This window comes from Dendropsophus ebraccatus, chromosome 6 (genome assembly GCF_027789765.1).
Source record: "Dendropsophus ebraccatus isolate aDenEbr1 chromosome 6, aDenEbr1.pat, whole genome shotgun sequence".
NCBI lineage: Eukaryota > Metazoa > Chordata > Amphibia > Anura > Hylidae > Dendropsophus > Dendropsophus ebraccatus.
Window position 1 is genome coordinate 93522274 of NC_091459.1, and position 17823 is coordinate 93540096.

The 17823-nt window shown below is 44.2% G+C and overlaps 1 protein-coding gene across 1 annotated transcript in view; it reads left to right on the forward strand.

The window, feature by feature from the left end:
• LOC138794939 (ceruloplasmin-like) overlaps positions 1 to 17823 on the forward strand; it is a 43762-nt gene extending 25939 nt beyond the window's left edge. Inside the window, exons 11-19 of the mRNA XM_069973876.1 lie at positions 295 to 507; positions 3372 to 3576; positions 6424 to 6563; positions 8694 to 8822; positions 9105 to 9211; positions 9296 to 9515; positions 14147 to 14286; positions 15545 to 15701; positions 17658 to 17823. Coding sequence (XP_069829977.1) covers positions 295 to 507; positions 3372 to 3576; positions 6424 to 6563; positions 8694 to 8822; positions 9105 to 9211; positions 9296 to 9515; positions 14147 to 14286; positions 15545 to 15701; positions 17658 to 17710 — 1364 coding nt within the window. The 3' untranslated portion in view covers positions 17711 to 17823. The remainder of the gene's footprint in view (positions 1 to 294; positions 508 to 3371; positions 3577 to 6423; positions 6564 to 8693; positions 8823 to 9104; positions 9212 to 9295; positions 9516 to 14146; positions 14287 to 15544; positions 15702 to 17657) is intronic.

Genomic DNA, 17823 nt, shown 5'->3' on the forward strand with positions numbered 1-17823 from the left:
TCATAAAGATAGCTTGTCAGTGCCATAAAGCTACTGGACTTGAGGAATTAGCTGTTGGTGAAATGGAAAATCCTTTTCTCTGTTGATTGTTTTAATGGGCGTCCATCACTAGATCCTGAGAAGTGGTGCCAGGTGGGCCTTAAATGGGTTTTCTGGGAAGCAGAAGATGGTTGCAGCCATGGAGCAGGATTTATCCATCTTTTGCTTCTTGGACAACCCTCTTAGGGCTTGTACCTTCTAAGCCCTTGGCGTTGCAAAGCTATTTATTACTCATAAAGTTTTGTTTTATTACAGCAATTAATGGATACATGTATGGGAATCAGCCCGGGCTAGAGATGTGTCAAAGAGACTCAGTCATGTGGCATATGATGGCAATAGGCAATGAAGTTGACATGCATGGAATACACTTTACAGGAAATACCATTCAGATACGTGAAACCACAAGGGATGTAGCAAGCTTATTTCCACACATCTCATACGCAGTAAGGATGATCCCTGACAATATAGGTAGGTTACAGAGATTAATTATTAAGCTAGCATTGAAATAAAAAGATAGTGATTCAAATATATGAATTAAATTTAATCAAATGTATATCATAAAAAGTGCAACAGGATACAAAGAAAAACTAAAAAAAAAAAAAAAAAAAAAATAGCCTTAAAGTCTACCTGTCCTTATAACTTTCCACAGGAGATGTGATATAAAACATGTTAGAAATCTACATTATGAATTTTTTTTTAGTGATCATGCTTTAAAACAAAGCTATACTTACTTAAAATCAAAATCCAGTCTCCTGAAAGCAGTTTTTTAGGTCTTGTGCCATTTGACTAAGAAAGACCACACGCAGCAAGTCCCAGCCAGTACACAGCGTCACAGCTCAGTGCTTCCCTCAATCACATGATTGCCTTCTCTGTGAGCGTGCACATTGTGGTGTCCCACCACAGGTGTTGCAATTGGTTACACCCTTCATAAAAGCCTGTACTTATTGTGAGTCAGTGGTGATGAAAGTAGTGATAAAAATTCGCCACTAGGTGTCGTTACTACAGATGTATGTACACAGATGATGCACGGCTGAAGTATGGAAAGGGTTATTGTTTATTTGTATGTCACATGGATCTGTGAACCTATGGGAATGTCTTCTTCTTCTATCCTATCATCTCTCACTTTACTTCTTTTAATGCACTCTTCACCCACTCACCGCGCACCTTAGATATGCTGGGGAAGGAAGTCACAAAGGTGACAGGAAGTGTAGTTCAAGAAGCAGTGTGGAGGTCAACAGCACCAATAGACCCAGTAGTGCCTTAGTATAGGATGCGCGCTGGTAAACCCACAATCCCTCCAGTGGGTAAAGGCAATGTAGAATAGAGGAAGTCCAACAGCATCCACTGGAAATCTTTAATGTTTTATTGTGCAGAACAGCTTACATGAAATGCGATGTTTCGACCCTGTCCAGGGTCATACTTGACAAAGACCCTGGACTGGGTCGAAACATCGTATTTCATGTAAGCTGTTCTGCACAATAAAACATTGAAGATTTCCTGTGGATGCTGTTGGACTTCCTCTATTCTAGGAAGTGTAGTTCAGTCTTAGTCAGGTTCCTGCATGAGTACAAAGCAAGACAAGACACAGCTAACAGTTTCTTCTCAGTTTACTCTACTCAACAATATGCAGTGCTAAGCTTCTACAGAAGAGGACAAGTCAGAGAGAACCTCAACCCATGCCATGGACTAGGAGAGCACAGTGCACTGTACCCTTCACTGTATCCCTATCACAGATCTGGTTGCTTGTATTATCAAGTGTATTAACAAGTGCTTGAAACGTATACTGTCAAGGCAAAGTTGTATTACCTGCTGCACACAAGTATTTTCCTAGTAAAACGAGAATTATTTATATTAAAGAGACTCTGTGATTCTTCAGCCCACACCAACACCATCTACACCACATCCTTGGGACATTTCCCCTTTCTGTGGGTGGCAGTCAACACTCCACTCCAGACCACCATGATTATAACATCCCAAGGGACCCTGCAGCAACCCGGCAGGTCACTGTGCAGAGGGGAACAGGGTACAACCGGTCCTTTACACTAAAAGCAGATGTACCACCATACCTGTGTGCCCATTCGGCACTGGCGTCACTGTGGTTAGCCGGGGCAGCTTGTTGGGAGTAGTAGTTACTTAAAGCAGGTTTAGCCCAGTTAGTCAATGGCCAGGTATTATGTCACGGTTATGGCACGAAGGGAGCTGACTAACTGACGGGCACCTGTCCAAGCGGGACCCCGTTACACCACACGATTCTTCGTTGTCCTTAGTCGAGGCACCAATAACCAGGGTTCAGAAACAACGGTAGTTTTACGTTTATTGACTCGGTGGTTACTAATAGCAACAGTCTCTCTCTCTGGACGCAGCCAGGATTGAAATAAACCTAAATATAACTGATGGTAGTAGATGATGCCGCAATAGGCCGTGGTGTAGTAGCGTTACTTTGAGTGAGAGACAATTAAATGATGGGCGTAGTAGTCACGGGAGTATGATGCTGGGTAAACAGGCTGAATAGGATACTTGCTGTTAACAATGACGAAGCGGCTGTGACTGGAAACGATACCCAGATCTTAGATAAATATGAGAATTGAAGAGTCAGGATGATCTGGACTAGACAGGAATACTTCAGACCAACAATAGATAGGATACGGCAGGGTTGTGGCGTCTTTTCTTGAGGAGACGCAGGGAAACACGTCCTTCCCCCTTGAAGGTAGAGGGAAGTCTCTAGAAAAAGGGGCATGACCAACTGATCCCAGCCAGAGCTCAACAGCTGTTATGGTTACTATGGCAGCCGGGGAGGTCATGTGATACCAGGCCAGTTGCATCATCACACTACTAACCAACAAATAAACCAATATGTATGAGAAATATGAGTAATACCAAACTTGAACGCTGGGGGATGACATAACACTAACAGTTTGTAGTGGCCATTATTCCTTTCAGAACAGGTACAGTCAGAATATAAGCTCCGGCGCTCCTCGACTAACAATGCAGGACCAGCAAAAAGTCTTTTAGGAACAGCAAAAAGTTTTTTAGGAATTGCAGTCATTTTGGCACTTAAACGCGACAGTTTTATGCAAAAAAAAAAAAGGGGGGTAAAAAAAAGACATGTGAACATAGTCTAAGGCTGCTCCTACATAGGGCTGTACACTGTAGTTGCAGTTAAAGAAGTGGTATCTAGTAGTGGCATCTCTTCTTTTTATTATTATTATTTTAAATCAACATGATCTACACCTGGTTTTGTCTTCAAAGTTGCAGTGAAAAGAACTAGTAAACAGTCACGTACACCACTACCACCCAAATACTCCATAGACAACTGTATTATTTCCCCACAGGTGTTTTTAATGTGGAATGTATGACGGCAGACCACTACACAGGTGGAATGAGGCAGCGCTACACAGTTGAGGCCTGTGACCTGAAAAATTCAACATTCAAGCCTGCCCGTAACATTACATATTACATTGCAGCTGAAGAAGTGGAATGGGACTATTGTCCCGATCGCACCTGGGAGCGTTTGTGGAATGCAAACCACACTAACAAGTAAGTTATTTTAAGGGTGGATTCACACCTAACAGAATCACAGCAGATTTCAGAGAGTTTGCAGCGAAATCCGCTAAGATTACCCTCCTATCAGATTTAATAGGATTACATACTCGCAACAAAATTGATATCCCGCTACCAGTATGTAAGCGGCAGTCCCGTTTACCCCCCGTGGCCCAGTGCATACATTATTTGATCCGTGCTCCGGTTTGTTCTGTGGCTCCCGACGCCTGGATGTTCCACTCAGCCAATCAGTGCGCTGTTTCACCGCAGTGCACTGATAGGCTTAGCGGGATGTCCAGATCATGGGAGCCACAGAACAAGCTAAAGCTGGACGGGTATACTGGACCAGGCCGGGGTGGGGGGTTGGGGGGTTAAGGGGGCTGCTTTCATACTGGTAGTGGAATGAAAGTTCCGCTGCAAGTATGTAATCCTCTTGAAACTGACAGGAGGGGAATCACCAGTGTATTTTTTAAGACAAGAACGCCCGTTGTTGGCGATTAAAACAATGTCTGTTCTAACTATTATATATATATGCACTGCATTAAAATCTATGGGGAACAACGACCATTGTTCACACATGATATTGAGCAACAGCTGTTGTTCAATACGGCCGCAGAAATAATTAACATGTCAATTATTTCCAACCGCTTGAGTGCGAACAAAAGCCATTGTTCCTGCTTCGTTCACACAATGTATGGCCGTTCTGACGGCTGTACATTGCATAGACTTCAATGGTTAATCGGAGTGCATAAAATGATGATCCTGCAACCAATAATACCATATCAACAAACCATAACATGTCAAACAGCGTCTGTTGTTTATACATAGTGTGAACATAACACAAATATGCAAATTAGCCTTGTGATCTTGCATAATGAAGTATAGATAAGAAAGCAACAAATGCAACATCTACTCTTATTTTCTTTTTTGGCCACGTTTCTACATGTCAATTAAAAAATGTGGCTGAAGCCACGGCCTTGTGTGTTTACCAGTCACCATGTGATGTGGGAGATAATTCCAGAAACATTGGCAGCAGATGGCGTAGTTTTGGCTGCATATGTTTAGTGGTATGCGGAAAAGCGGCCTGAGGCCTTACAGTTTTGTTGCCTTTGTTTATTGATTATGCGCTGCTGCTACTGGCCTTGTGTGTAGCTACTTCTGGGTTCTGTGGCGTCCGTTTGGTGAAAGAGGCAGGACACACGCTACAGCTGCTGAATGGCTCAGCGCACCTGCTACTTCACATCTCAGGACCTGGAACCCACAGAGACAGCACACTGGGGACTGGAGCAGCCGAGTACGGGCAACAACGCAAGATCCCCTCCTCGGACATTTCACAAAAAGGGGTCCTGGCCAGACAACCCCTTTAACAGGTGGGACATTGACCTGTCCATGGGATCAGAGGTGTCTACCTACATCAGTGTGTTAGGGGCGGGTTTACAGATATTTACAAGCCCATAGTTACCTACATTTGAAAATTTTTTCCAGGGACACTTTAGTTTCAAAAGGGGTGTGGCTTATTGTGGGTGTGGTCTCGGTTGGGTGTGGCCTATCATGGGTGTGGGTTCAAAATTTCCAGTTAGAATTTACAGTCAAAACAACACAAAAGGAGCATTACACACGCCATTATTAGGTCCCCAGTATATTACTTAGCACTCTACTGACTGACTGACTGTACATACTGTTAGTTTGTACCCATATGATGCAGCTGCACCCCATATCATCATAATACTACCCCTTTCATCCTACTGCTCCTCCATCATCACAGTACTACCCCCTTCATCCTCCTGTCCCTTAATCATCATACTACTACCCCCTTTCATCCTCCTGCCCCTCCATCATCATAGTACTACCCCTATAATCCTCCTTCCCCTCCATCATACTACTACCTCCTTCATCCTCCTGCCCTTCCATCATCATAGTACTACCCCTCTAATCCTCCTTCCCCCTCCATCATTATACTACTACCCCCTTCATCCTCCTGCCCCTCCATCATCATATTACTACCCCTTCTTCATCCTTCTTTCCCCTCCATCATACTACTACCCCCTTCATCCTCCTGCCCTTTCATCATCATAGTACTACCCCATTCATACTCCTGCCCTTCCATCATCTTACTACTACCCCCTTCATCCTCCTGCCCCTCCATCATCATATTACTACCCCTTTATCATCCTCCTTGCTCCTCCATCATCATACGACTACCCCCTTCATCCTCCTGCCCTTCCATCATCATAGTACTACCCCTCTAATCCTCCGTCCCTCTCCATAATCATACTACTACCCACTTCATCCTCCTGCCCCTTTATCATCCTCCTTCCTCCTCCATCATCATACTACTACAACCCTTCATCCTCCTGCCCTTCCATCATCATAGTAGTACTCCTCTCATCCTCCTGCCCCCCCATCATCATACTCCTTCCCCCTTCATCCTCCTTCTGTCCATCATCATACCAGTACCCCCTTCAGCATCCTCTTGTTCCTTTCATCTGTATGTAAAACAAAAAAAGCTATACTTACCTCAATAGTATGGTTCCTCTAGTACCCTAGGCACTTCTCTCCCTGCTCTGCATGAGTGACATCGCTCGCGCTGGAAGGGGGTGGGGCTTACCGTAGCACGGGCGGGGCTTCCCGGGACATGGTTTTGCCGGGGATGTCTTCTCAGGATTGGGACAGTCCCGGTAAAACCGGGACTGTTGGTAACTATGCTAGCCTGTGCTTAATATTCAAGATAGTCCCGGCAAATTTGTGGCGGTTGTCAGCTATGTGTTCCTGAGATATGTGGGTTTAAAGTAAAACAATTCAGGAAATCATCAAATGGGTGTGAACATATTTTTTTTTCTTCAGCCCTGCAGATATATTCTTAAACAGAACTGACAAAACCATTGGTTCAAAGTATAAGAAGGTTGTGTACCGACAATATACTAATGAGACATTTAAATTTAGAATGGAAAAGACTAAACACTGGGAACATTTGGGACTTCTGGGTAATATATTTTTTTTTATATAAATAGTGAGTGAAAGTGATAACGAAGGAGAGAAAATGATCGCAGAAAACATTTGTTAGCTTACTTTTTTACTAATACAAATACCATAAATATAAATATATATACAGTGGTACCTTGGTTTAGGAGTAACTTGGTTTAACAGAGTTTTGGTTTAAGAGCTCACAGTCTTTCAAAATTGTGACTTGGTTTAAGAGCATTGCTTTGGTTTAAGAGCTCCCTGTACTGGGTGGGAGGGGCATGGTCTGCTTAGCGGGGTCTACAGCACTGTACTCTGACCCAGGAAATCTCCCCCACTTTCCAAATCATGGCAGATCCACTTCAGGCTGGGGCTTGCCTCAGGGGACAGAATGGTGTAGGTAATCTCTTCATAGCTGTAACCCCTCTCTCCCCGGACAGAGAGTGCTGCATGTATGTGCCCACATCTGCCCTGCTTATTCCTCCATGCTCCCTGCAGTCTCTGTCCACCCTTGTGTTTCCCATCCTCTCCATTACTGTACAGTAATGCAAAAGAACACTCCAGAGATCATCATTACAGGTCTCAACGTAGTGAACTAGCCAGACCTTGCCTCCGGGAAGGAACAACCAAGCCAAGGAATGTCTCCAAAAGGAAACCACCAAAGCAAGGTATCCATCCACAGACAGCTGTTTCGGGGTATTTGCCCCTCATTAGTGTGGAGTAGGTTTCTGGCTAGTGGGAGCAATGCTAGTAAGTGCATGCAAAAAGGGATGATGGTTGACTTCAGGGAGATCAACCAAAAAACACCACAGAGACCCATCACAGGTCTCGACGTGAGTGTATTCTAGGACATTGCCCCCTGGGAAATCAAATATGCAAAAGAACACTCCAGAGATCACCATTACAGGTCTCAACGTAGTGAACTAGCCAGACCTTCCCTCCGGGAAGGAACAACCAAGCCAAGGAATGTCTCCAAAAGGAAACCACCAAAGCAAGGTATCCATCCACAGACAGCTGTTTCCCAGGGGGCAATGTTCTAGAATACACTCACGTCGAGACCTGTGATGGGTCTCTGTGGTGTTTTTTGGTTGATCTCCCTGAGGTCAACCATCATCCCTTTTTGCATGCACTTACTAGCATTGCTCCCACTAGCCAGAAACCTACTCCACACTGATGAGGGGCAAATACCCCGAAACAGCTGTCTGTGGATAGATACCTTGCTTTGGTGGTTTCCTTTTGGAGACATTCCTTGGCTTGGTTGTTCCTTCCTGGAGGGAAGGTCTGGCTAGTTCACTACATTGAGACCTGTAATGGTGATCTCTGGAGTGTTCTTTTGCATATTTGATTTCCCAGGGGGCAATGTCCTAGAATACACTCACGTTGAGACCTGTGATGGGTCTCTGTGGTGTTTTTTGGTTGATCTCCCAGAGGTCAACCATCATTCCTTTTTTCATGCACTTACTAGCATTGCTCCCACTAGCCAGAAACCTACTCCACACTGATGAGGGGCACATACCCCGAAACAGCTGTCTGTGGATGGATACCTTGCTTTGATGGTTTCCTTTTGGAGACATTCCTTGGCTTGGTTGTTCCTTCCCGGGGGGAAGGTCTGGCTAGTTCACTATGTTGAGACCTGTAATTGTGATCTCTGGAGTGTTCTTTTGCATATTTGATTTCCCAGGGGGCAATGTCCTAGAATACACTCACGTCGAGACCTGTGATGGGTCTCTGTGGTGTTTTTTGGTTGATCTCCCTGAGGTCAACCATCATCCCTTTTTACTGTACAGTAACTTATAATATCACATATTCTGCTGTTTCTGAATGCTTGTTTTATTAGTTTTACATGTTATTCAGAATATTAAATTATTATTTTTGGGGTGTGGAACCAATTGTCTGCATTTCAATGATTTCTTATTGGAAAATTTGCTTTGGTTTAGGAGTGGATTTGGATTTCCGGAACAAATTATGCTCGTAATCCAAGGCACCACTCTGTATGTATATATATATATTAGGGATGATCTATGGACAGGGGGTACACCTCTGTCAGATCGTCTGATCCCTGTTATATAATCTGGCATGAAAATATTTTAATTTACATTGATTAAAAAATGTATTTATTCCCATTAATGTGCACATTGCCCTTTATATCCCAGGTCCTGTCTTAACAGCAAATGTTGATGAGAGAATATACATTGTATTTAAAAACAATGCAAGCAGGCCATACTCTATATATGCACATGGTGTTAAACCGCAAGATAATGATATAAAACCTACCAAACCAGGTAAGAACGTCCTTTAAGGTTATGGAGAATACATCATTGGTAAAGTCATATTTTCTCAGTTCATATCTGTGTTGGAAACTCTGTTCGGGGCCTCTGTCTCTGGCAGATCTGCTACACAACTTACACTAATGGACCCAATGGACCTCAGTAGGGTCTTTTGAGTTTCCCACTCGTTTTCATCAGTTCTTTGGATTTGTCCAGTTATTTAAATAGGTTACAGGTGTGAACCTAGCCTTATTTGCCGAACTTTTACTCATCCACTATGTATTTAAATTGTCACAGGGCAGGTACAAACATATGTCTGGGATGTCCTGGAACGCTCTGGGCCCAGTAGAAAAGACAAATACTGCCTGACTTGGCCTTACTACTCCAACGTTGATCAAGTGAAGGTAAGTTGTTTTGTAAAATGTTTTAGTTTTTTCTTGGCTACAATATAATGGAAATAATACAGACATCCTTGTACTCTTTCTTAGGACACATACAGTGGATTGATTGGCGCTCTTGTTGTCTGCCAGAGAGGATATTTTCCCCAAGGCATGATTCAGGATCAAGTTGTGCGCTTTGTTCTCTTTTTCTCAGTGTTCAATGAAAATGAATCCTGGTATCTAGATGAAAATATCCAAACATATTGCCTAACGCCAGAGAAAGTGAACAAAACTGATCAAGACTTCATTGAAAGCAACAAGATGCACAGTAATGTCTACATCATGAATATATATAAAAAAAATTCTATTACATGTCAACGGAAATTTTCTATTGACCCATCTGTAAATAATAGTTGTGTGATAATATTCTGGTGTCAGAACCTGATGATTATACATAGAATAGGTGCTGCAGACATTCCTTATAAAAAATTTTAATAAAGTCAAGTGGTTTATGAAGGAGAACTGCAAATGAGAAATCCAGTGCGGTTAGGGGGTGCGGGAACATAATAAAAGTCTATAATTACCCATCCTAGTTTCTCCCAGGTTCTGGTGTCATCACAACCAAGTAGGAAGTGCCCACCCAGCCGGTCAGTGACTGAAGCAGTGCCCTGTGTCAGTCACTAACTGGCTGAGCAAGCATTTCTGAGCTGGGTTTGACATGGCAGGAGCTTCAGAAGGGCTGTGGAAGTCTGTGAACCGTGATGCAGCACTGCGGGGACATGGAGATTGGTAAGTATAGATTCTTTATTATGTGCCCCCACACCCCTGCCATTATAGGATTTTTCATTTTCGCAAAAGTTATCCTTTAAGTAATTTTCTTTATTTGTTCAGTACTGTGATTGTCAATCAAAAAAAAAAATATATAAAATAAAAGCTTTACCGTGTCACTGTTGTTTAGAAAAACTTTAGACATGTCATAGAGACAAACGTTTTGATTGGTCTGGGCCTGAGTATTTAGACCCGTACAGTGAGAACGAGCAGGGGGAGGACTCCACTGGTCTGCTCCCCGATCTGTGTCAGTGAACCACTCAGGCTCCATAGACTTCCATTAGGATCCTGACTCATCACATGATGCAGAGCCAGGAGAGAATCGTGCTTAGTGTGGTCTTCACCCGACTTGTTCTCATGATTTTTACAGGTCTGAATACTCAGACCTGGACCAATTAAAACTTTTTGAAGTCAAAAGCTTTTCCAAACGGCAGGCGCATGCTCACATCCTCCTCTGCTGTGACTCCTCTTCTCTGTCCTGTCATTATACGCCGGATCTCACGCACTTTCATGCATTCCCTATGGAAGCGTGTGACTTCCAGCGTTAAATTACAAGGCAGAGAAGAGGAGTCACTACAGAAGCTGAAGTAAGCGGTTTTGAACGGCGCCACGTGACACTGGTCAGCTGTGGTAAGTATACAACATGCCAGCGGCTACCGGGGGAGCAATAAAAATTTTATTCTTCCATCTATAGGGGCATTTTATTTTATGGCTTGTCTTGTGTGGTAACAACTGTACTTTGTAATGTCACCCATTTATAAAAATATTGATATTTTCTTGTAAAGCGCCAACAAATTCTGCAGTGTTTTTTTTTTTTTTTTTACACATAGGGGTCACATTTACACATTGCAGGATTGAATAATTAAAATAAATAAAAGTACAAAAGGAGTGAGAGGCCTGCTGGCAAGGTTTACAGATTAGGAGGACTGGGGGTGACACAAGAGCTTCTCCCGCAAATTCCAAGTGTGCCTTGGCTTTACCTATTTCTGTGGGAGGACTGGGGGTGACACAAGAGCTTACAGACTAGGAGGACTGGGGGTGACACAAGAGCTTATAGACTAGGACTGGGGGTGACACAAGAAGCAGTAATTGCTTTATTTTCAGATGGTCCAAACATTGTATTTAGAATCGGAAAGTGCTCTGAGAGTACGGGAACAGAGTGCATAGTGTCATCTGAGATATAGACTAAAAGAGTGCATGTACTGCATTGATCCATCGCCTTGGCAATTGATTGCCCCGGGGCTTCACAGGGGTCATGGGCTTCTCTAAAGACGGATCGTCTCTCGGTGGTATTGCTGCAGGGAGTCGATCTGGAACACTACACCACTAATGATACATAGTCAGGCCACTCAAATGCCATGTATACAGAGGTACTGTTGATGGCACTAGGACAAGCATGTCCACCCTGTGTTGTCAACCAGTTAATGAACACCGTGATGGGTTGCTTTGGAAAAGCCGGACAGTTTTGCTGTTAGATATTTTTATAATTTTTTTTTTTCATTTTGCAGTGTGTGAACCTAGTTTTACAATGACAGGTTCTACAGACTATGTAGATCAGGGGTACTCAACAACTCTTAGTGAAGGTCCACTTACCGGGGTCTATAGTCAGGTGAAGGTCCGAGCTGAACATCAGTAGGAAACGTGTTTTGTTACTTTTCACAAACGTTCAACTATTTACATACAGAATTACTGCTTATTAGCGGGAAAACTGGCATTTTTTCTCTCTCACCAGCACTTTGATATAAGGTACAAAGGGGGTGACTGCCCTAGTAGTATATAGCCCCCCTGTTGCTCCCCCAGTAGTGTATAGCCCCCCTGTGTGCTCTCCCCCAGTGGTGTATAGCCCCCTGTTGCTCCCCCAGTGGTATATAGCCCCCTGTGCGCTCTCCCCCAGTAGTGTATAGCCCCCTGTTGCTCCCCCAGTAGTATATAGCCCCCCTGTTCACTCTCCCCCTGTAGTATATAGCCCCCTGTGAGCTCCTCCCCAGTAGTATATAGCCCCCTGTGCTCTCCCCCTGTAGTATATAGCCCCCTGTGAGCTCCCCCCAGTAGTATTTAGCCCCCCTGTGAGCTCCCCCCAGTAGTAAATAGCCCCCCTGTGAGCTCCCCCCAGTAGTATATAGCCCCCCCTGTGAGCTCCCCCCAGTAGTATATAGCCCCCGTGAACTCCCCCTGTAGTATATAGCCCCCCCGTGTGCTCCCCCAGTAGTATATAGCCCCACTGTGCTCTCCCCCTGTAGTATATAGCCCTCTGTGAGTTTCCCCCCAGTAGTATATAGCCCCCCTGTGCTCTCCCCCTGTAGTATATAGCCCCCTGTGCTATCCCCCTGTAGTATATAGCCCCCTGTGCTCTCCCCCTGTAGTATATAGCCCCTTTTGAGCTCCCCCCAGTAGTATATAGCCCCCCTGTGCTCTCCCCCTGTAGTATATAGCCCCCTGTGCTATCCCCCTGTAGTATATAGCCCCCTGTGCTCTCCCCCTGTAGTATATAGCCCCTTTTGAGCTCCCCCCCAGTAGTATATAGCCCCCCTGTGCTCTCCCCCTGTAGTATATAGCCCTCTGTGAGTTCCCTCCAGTAGTATATAGCCCCCCCTGTGCTCTCCCCCTGTAGTATATAGCCCCCTGTGAGCTCCCCCCAGTAGTATATAGCCCGCTGTGCTCTCCCCCTGTAGTATATAGCCCCTTGTGAGCTCCCCCCTAGTAGTATATAGCCCCCCTGTGAGGTCCCCCCAGTAGTATATATAGGCACCCTGTGCTCTCCCCCTTTAGTGTATAGTCCCCTGTGATCTCCCCCCAGTAGTATATAGCCCCCTGTGCTCTCCCCCTGTAGTATATAGCCCCCCGTGAGGTCCCCCCAGTAGTATATAGGCCCCCTGTGAGGTCCCCCCAGTAGTATATAGCCCCCCTGTGATCTCCCCCCAGTAGTATATAGCCCCCTGTGAGCTCCCCCCAGTAGTATATAGCCCCCTGTGCTCTCCCCCTGTAGTATATAGTCCCCCTCTGTGCGCTCTCCCCTTATAGATGGCCCCCAGACACAAAAAAAAAAACAACAACCCACAACTCACCTAGCACCTCGTTCCCCGCTGCGGCTGTCCTCTTCTCCTGTCGGTCCGGCCCCCGGCTGATACGCGCTCTCTGGGGATGTCCCGGGGATTCCCCAGCAGAGCGCGCATCAGTGACCTCAGTGTGCGCCGCCGTCCTGTACTTCCAGTAGAGCAGGCTGACGGCGTACACTGAGGTCTGTGGTGCGATCTCTGCTGGGGAATTCCCGGGACGTCCCCAGAGAGCGCGTATCAGCCGGGGGCCGGACCGGCACTGCCCCCAGCCCCACAGGCGTACTGACATCTAAGGACAGTACGACTATGGGGCGGGAGGCAGTGCGGTGGGGAGCGGGACCTCCTAACCGTCCCGGGACGGACGGTATTCGGGGCGGTCAGGAGGTCTGACCAGGGGTCCGGACAGCTGGCCTCCACGGTCCGGGTTCGGACCGCGGTCCGCCAGTTGAGGACCCCTGATGTAGATGCTACAGATTAAGGGTCAGTTCACATGTACAGACTCGCAGCGTAAATCTCACTGTGAGTCTGTCAGGTCCTGGCAGTTCACTGTCACTACATGCTCGCAGCGGTCTGATGCCGGACCCTTAACCCCTTCAGCTGCCGCCCGGCTCCCGCTCTGTATACATTACCTGTCCTCGCTGCACGGGGTCCCGGCGTACTGCTCTCGGCTGGGCAACACACTGATTGGCCGGGCGGGAGAGCAGTACGCTGGGACCCTGTGCAGCGAGTAGAGGTAATGTATACAGAGCGGGAGTCGGGTGGCAGCAGAAGGGGTTAAGGGGCCAGCGTAATTACATACAAGCAGCAGTCGTTCAGACCGCTGCGAGTATGTAGTGACAGTGAACTGCCAGGACCTGACAGACTCGCAGTGAGATTTATGCTGCGAGTCTGTACGTGTGAACTGACCCTAAAGCTTACTTCTTTCAGTAAGTATTAAGGTCTTGTTTTGTTTTTTTTTCCTTACAAGAAGAATGTAGGTACTGAATTGACTGAAAATATAGAGATTTATGGGAATCTGTTAAAATAACATGCGGAGTTATGCTGAGATTAATGTGGAGCATGGTTTGTATTTCAGGTATCAATGGGCTAATGTATGGCACTTTACAAGGCCTTAAAATGTACATTGAAGACAAAATAAATTGGCATATCATTGTGCTAGGGAGTGAAGTGGATATTCACACTGTACATTTCCATGGACACAGCTTCATGTATAAGGTAATATTTTTTTTTGTTTTTATTATACTTTATTCTTTATGTGTTAAGCTTGTGATGGTTAGTGGTCCAGATATAATTATTGATGAATATAGACCACAAATCTCTTCAGCTTTGTAAATAAAAATTTCACAATTTTCTTTTAAAATTCCGACAGGTTTTGGACCAGACATTCCTTATGGTGCGTTTACACAGAGAGATTTATCTGACAGATTTTTTGAAGCCAAAGCCATGAACAGACTATAAACAGGGAACAAGTAATTAAGGAAAGACTGATATTTCTCCTCTTTTCAGATCCATTCCTGGCTTTGGCTTAAAAAATCTGTCAGATAAATCTCTGTGTAAAGGCACCATTAGTCAATGGCTCTTTGCTGTCTTGTACTTCAATACGATATATTATATATGCGTTAATAACACACGATGCTGTATTCAGCGTTCTGCATGTGGACGCCGTTGGCCCGCCGGTTTTAAATATGGAAGCAATGTTCTTTATAGATGGTGGAAGCATGAGTAGTACACAAAATGTATCAGTTTTGACCTCATTCATATAGCCTACAAATTTTAAAGGAGTATTAGTGGGAATATTTTTTGCAATTTAGCTTAGGCTGTTGACAAGTAGAAGAAAATGTATGCTTACCCTCCTTGCTCCTCTGCCGCTGCCATTCTCATGGAACCCAAGTCCTGTTGCACAGCACTTCTGGTGTCGGGTTGGCATATGGAGTTGCCTGCTTGACTAATCAATGGCCGCCGCAGTGTCACTAATCGACTGATCCTACAGATCATGTGCCCACCCCATCTCCAAATGGTCTTCACAGCAGGACCTGGCTTATTCAGAATAGTAATGTTGGGGAGTAAAGAAGGTACTGCAGGTATATGTTTTAATTCTCTTTCAGATTAGACATGAGAGATATGGAATGCTTTGCAAATGCTTGGCAGTGGCAAAAAATGCTTCCCTTTGACGTTTGGCCCCTTCGTTTCCCTATAGTTTTGATAGTTCTTTGACTATGTTCCCGATTGGGACTTCTTTGAGCATTAGGTATTTTTGATTCCCTCTTTCCCACTGAGCTTACACAAATCTTACACCAGAGTTTGGATTTTCCCTGGACACACGTGTAACCTCAGTAGGAGACACAGCAAAGTAGATCTGATACAGCTGCATCCTGTCCTCTCTCCCCCTGCGCCAAACCAGGAACAAAGCAGTGGTGCCATACTGAATATTAAGCAGGTGGGACAACCCCTTTGATTATTTTGTATATTGCAGAGAGGTGTGGTTTATCAAACAGACGTATTTGAAACTTTCCCTGGAACATCTCAAACTGTTGCCATGGAAGCAAAGAACCCCGGGACATGGCTCGTGCATTGTCATGTGGATGACCATATGGTGGCAGGAATGGATGCTGTGTACAAAGTAGAGAAAAGTAAGTAAAAATACGTTGAATCATACATACATAGTAATTTAAAGACCAAAAAACTGCCTACAACTGGCCATATTTTTTTTCAGTGGATTATCATTGGATATATTCCACATCACTTTACAATTCTGAAGGAAAAAACATAAATATCAGACATTACACCATTACACACAAAGTTACGGCCCTGCTCGCACAAGCTTTCAAAGACTGTATTGAATCCAGTGGCTGAACAGTTCCTCTCCCTTACATGGTTGAATATTATGGCTGTAATTATTACAACCATACAATTTAGTGCCACTGCCTTTTTTCATTAATTTACTTGCAAAAATATAGCTGTCATTTGGGATGTATTTTGGGCAGTAAACAGCACAAAGTACGTTCCAACAGAAAATAGCTTTCTAGCTAGAGCCAGTACTTTCCAATATGAACTATTCCACAGCTCCAAAACTGAAATACTGAGGTCCTCCTTAAAAAAAACCCAAAAAACATGGGATCTGCAATTAAAAGATGGAAATAAAATATAATCTAGTCCATCCTTACCATTACAGTGGATAAAAACTGATCATTTTAATAGTGGGTTAGGAACTGATTTGCTTCAAGCAAAGTTGTGGGGAATCCATGACGATCCCATAGCAAAATCTGCTAGAGAATCTGTGGATTAATTTCCCTTCTATACAAAGTAAATCCACAGCAAAATCAAGAATATTTCAGCAACAAAATGAGCATGCTGCAGATTTAGTAACCCCTAGCATGCTGGGATCTTCATGTGGAAATCTACTGGGACATGTGAATGAGGTTAAGATACCCCACATAGGCAGCACTGTGCAGCATTTGGTTAAGGCATCCAGACCATAGATGCACCTGTGTAAAAACCTCTAGATGATTATTGGCCTCATTCGTCTCAACCAATATTGCTAATGCTGCGTTTACATGGAACGATTATCGTTCGAATTTGCAAGATAACGATCAAATTCGATTATCGTACGTGTAAACACAGTGAACAATCAAGCGACGAGCGAGAAATCGTTCATTTTGATTTTTGAACATGTTTGAACATGCGATCGCAAAACGATTTTTCCGTACAATATATCGTTCCGTCTAAAAGCTGATAGTCATTAAAAAAATATTGTTACTTCGAAATGGTTAATCGTACGATCGGGCCGATTATCGCTAGGTGTAAACCCAGCATTATACGGGTGTATCTGCCCCTGCTGATTACAAAGAAAGGCCTGTTCCTTACACTGTCTGTATGCAGTGTTGTTATGGTTAATGAACTCTTTCCCTGATCCCAAACTGTTACAGGATGTTTAGTTAGGGGAGTAGAAGAAAGTATAGAGGAGAGAGGATTGTGCCAGATTCCCTCCCTGTGAAAGTTTATGTGGAGTCCAGGACAGCCTGGCGGCAGAGCCGCTGAGACTTTGTAGAGTTGAAAATGGGATTTACCCAGGGTACCAGGCGAAATATCCAGAGTAAGTGCACTGGTGGAGCCCATGCGCCCTGAGACTACAGCCAATGCTATTGCAGCTACAATGTTATTATTATTATTCCAGAGCACATGTGATAAGAGTTTCACATACAAAATGTAACAAAGCAATTACAAATATATGAAGTAAGTGACAAACTGGTACTGGAAAGAGAACCCTGTGTGCAAAGGCTTACAATCTACAGGGTGTAATCTGCAAAATATTGATGCTTATATATACATATTCTCTTCACCATCATGGCTGCCTCAATGTAGAAATCAAAGCGTGACCAAATTCACATCTTCTGATCTATGGAACTTGTAAAGAAATCTGTTGTGAATCTTTAAGTAAGGTGAATGCTTTGAAATGTTTCATACACAAGCTCTAACAGAGAGCCCAGATGGAAAAAGAGAATAGATGTATGTATAGATGTATGACGATAAATAGCATTCTGCACTGAAATGCTGCCCCACAGAAGTAATGTATTTGTCTTCTACAGAAAAGCCCAAAAAAGACAGAAAAGGTTTTGCGCATGCAAAGAACGGAAACTGATGAGCAGAAGAGGAAATATCACAAAACTGATTTATGCGTCCACAAGATAATAAATAATACATGTAAATGATGTGGACCAATAGATATTGTGCTTCCTTAAAGATAAGTAATAA